The sequence below is a fragment of the Mandrillus leucophaeus genome, unplaced genomic scaffold, assembly GCF_000951045.1.
Source record: "Mandrillus leucophaeus isolate KB7577 unplaced genomic scaffold, Mleu.le_1.0 Scaffold94, whole genome shotgun sequence".
NCBI classification, from domain to species: Eukaryota; Metazoa; Chordata; class Mammalia; order Primates; family Cercopithecidae; genus Mandrillus; species Mandrillus leucophaeus.
Window position 1 is genome coordinate 1,373,334 of NW_012110252.1, and position 3,120 is coordinate 1,376,453.

At 36.3% G+C, this 3,120-nt stretch overlaps 1 protein-coding gene across 3 annotated transcripts in view; it reads right to left on the reverse strand.

Moving 5' to 3' along the window:
* The window catches only part of RAB3GAP1 (RAB3 GTPase activating protein subunit 1 (catalytic)), a 125,252-nt gene that overhangs the window by 54,730 nt on the left and 67,402 nt on the right, over window positions 1–3,120 (reverse strand). For 2 of the 3 annotated variants that reach the window (XM_011970286.1, XM_011970285.1), the window contains exon 7: window positions 809–974. In XM_011970286.1, the coding sequence (XP_011825676.1) occupies window positions 809–974 (166 nt within the window). The remainder of the gene's footprint in view (window positions 1–808; window positions 975–3,120) is intronic. The other variant, XM_011970287.1, reaches the window with a different exon arrangement.

Sequence of the window (3,120 nt, forward strand, 5' to 3'; positions counted from 1 at the left end):
TAAGTGGCCAAATGTGATTAACAGCCATCACACGACACATGATGTCAGTTTATTAATCAACTGTGAGATAGTGTCATGTTTAGCACTTAACATACTCCAAATTTAAATCAGCATCCTAATAACCTAAGAGTAATATTTCTCTAAGTAGAGGATCCCCTCCACTACTTGGTTATCTAGCTTTCTCTATTTTCTAGAGGTATTCACAAACAGCTCCTCAACTTAAGCCCTAATCAGCCCCATTCCCCCAAGCCCCCCAGAGCAGCACAGGCAAGTCCTCCATAGCTATAGACAGTGTTGTTATAGAATATAAGAATATATTTAGCATGTCCCATTTAGCCCTGCTGCTCTCAGGCCTAGGATATAAGCCAGATTAACCATGAAAATTAAATCAAAGAAAGATTTGAGGGAAAAAATGCAATTCAGAACCCAAAGGGTTTAGACCTTAAGGAGTTCATAGTCAAATGCTTCAAATGCTCAAACAAGCAGCTACCTGAGCCCCATTAAGCTTGGGAGACTGGCAATATTGCCAACAGAGGACAAGGAGTAAAAGATACACGGTCAATAAATGCTAACAGACCGAACAAACAAACAAGTCAGTTGTTGCTTTAGCATTAGTACACTAAAAATATAACTGGATATTTTGTTTATTTGAAATTACAAAGTAATTTATGTAGTCACTTAAAGCTTTCTTCCAAGCAATTACATTATCAATATTATAGAGAAATGTTTCTATATGCTGAAAAAAATGATCAAATCTCTACTTTTATCTGGATCTCGGATAAGACTGATAATATCAATCCCAACTCACGATCTTTGATTTGAAGATATCCAGCAGACCTGATAAGTGAGTGTACTGATTTGGCACTTTTCTAAGATGAACCATTTCGAAGTCAGTTCGTACACCAGGACCTTGACATTCTCCTACATACATTCTTCGCCATTTGTGGTGAATTTGCACGAAGAGTGGCACCTGACTGCAGGACATGATTAAATAGGAATAGAATACAAGCTCATTAAACATTAAACCTGAACCTCAAATTTTTTCCAAATTATTTTAATCTCAAGAATTTAAAAGCACTAAACTGGAAACACAACAAAAACACAGGTTTGTGTTTATAACAAAGACATTCTGAGTTCCTTTTTCTCCCTATACTACTGAACTACAGAAACTATCATCTAGAAGTACTTTGATTAGTCTGAAAAATTGTTTTAGAACAGCCAACTAAAAGTCAGAAAACATCAGAATGAAAACTGTCTTGCATAAAAGTGATTATTTCATATTAGTCTTTCCAAATTAATAATAAAACCTAATTCACAGGTATTAAACAATATAAATTAAGCCAATATTGTGGTGAAATATTTTTCACATCATTTAAAGACAAAGTAGGGCTCCTAAGCACAAGGAGGTTGTGATGTGCCTTACAGAGAAAATACATGTTAATACACGCATTTTCCCAGAAGCGTCGTTCATGCACAAGTTACATCGCTTTTGGCTACAAGTTCAATGTTAATGACTCAACATTGTATATTAAATAAGCTATCTTTAAACAGAAACACACATAAGAGAAGGTTATGTATTAACTGGTTGACAAAAAATGTGGCCAAAGGCTCGAAGGAACCGCATTTCTCCTTGGAGAAATAGGTGAGGAATTGATAACTTAGTGTTGGTGGCAACTTTAAAGCACACAACTACCTTAAATAACAAGAAAGGACTGCACAGATACATCCCCAAGTTAATAATCCTACAGCAGTAACTATTCTAGCAAAATTATTCACTTAGGATACACCACGAAGTACATCCACTAAAATAAATTAATTATTCCCCAGTAGATTTAGAGTATCATAGTCTATTCAATACGCAAATGAAATACAATTCAAAACAGCAGAATAGTGATTAAACAAATTTCATCTTCTTCAATACTTCCATTTAAGAATAGGGTCTAAAGGTACTGAAAATTAACTTTTAAAAAAGTTATTCCAAATACACACTGAATTATTTCAGGAAGATTACCTTTAGAAATGGCCTCCATTTAGGTTTTACTAGTTTTGTCCTTATATACCAAATTCCAGTATAAAAATATGCAGGTATATTGTTAAAAGAAAAATTTTCAACTAATTAAACTTAATGGAGTTTAAGGCAGGGCACAGTAGCTTATGCCTAAAATCCTAGCACTCTGGAAGGCTGAGGTGGGCGGATCATCTGAGGTCAGGAGTTTGAGACCAGCCTGGTCAACACAGTGAAACCCCATCTCTACTGAAAATTTAAAAAATAAAAATAAAATCAGCCAAGGGTGATGCACACCTGTACTCCCAGATACTCAGGAGGCTGAGGCAGAAGAGTCACTTGAACTCAAGATGTGGAGGCTGCAGTGAGCCCAGACTGTGCCACTGCACTCCAGCCTGGGCGACAGAGCAAGACTGTGTCTCAAAAAAATAAATAAATAAATAAAACATTTATTTGAGCAAAGAATGAGTTGAGAATCACATAGTCTTCAGAACCAGTGGAGGTTCAGACAGATCAGCTCTGTAAGGTGGGCAGGCAGCATTTATAGACAGAAAATGGAAGTAAGGTACAGGAACAGCTTGATTGGTTACAGTTCCGAGTTTGCTTTATTTGTGCATGCTCTGATCAGTTGGCCTGTGATTGACAGAACCTAAGCTGCTGTGATTGGCTGGGACTCAGTGAATTGTTCCAAAAGTATACTCCCAAATTAAGCTTTCAGTTCGTACATGAAATAAGTTAGGTAGCAGTTCTTTATACAGGGAGCAGGTACAGAGGTAACCTCAAGACAAATTTAGTTTAACAATATATATGCACTAAGTTCCTAATTACAACAAAAAAGCTAACATTTAATAACTATTTGCCTTCATAAATTACTGTTAAAAACAGTTTTTTTGTCTAGGTTTTAAAAAATGTCCACTCACCAGCCAGTGTTTCCCAAGGCAATAGAAACAGAACTCAGAAGAAGGTTGCACTTAGATTCGCTGAGAACAGCATCACTGTGTGCAGCGGGAGCAATCACCACGAACTCACGCAGCCCATACCTTAAAAAACAGAATTAACTGCATTAAACAGGGGAAACCTCAGAACAAAAATCCATTACTTGAAAAACACAAAAA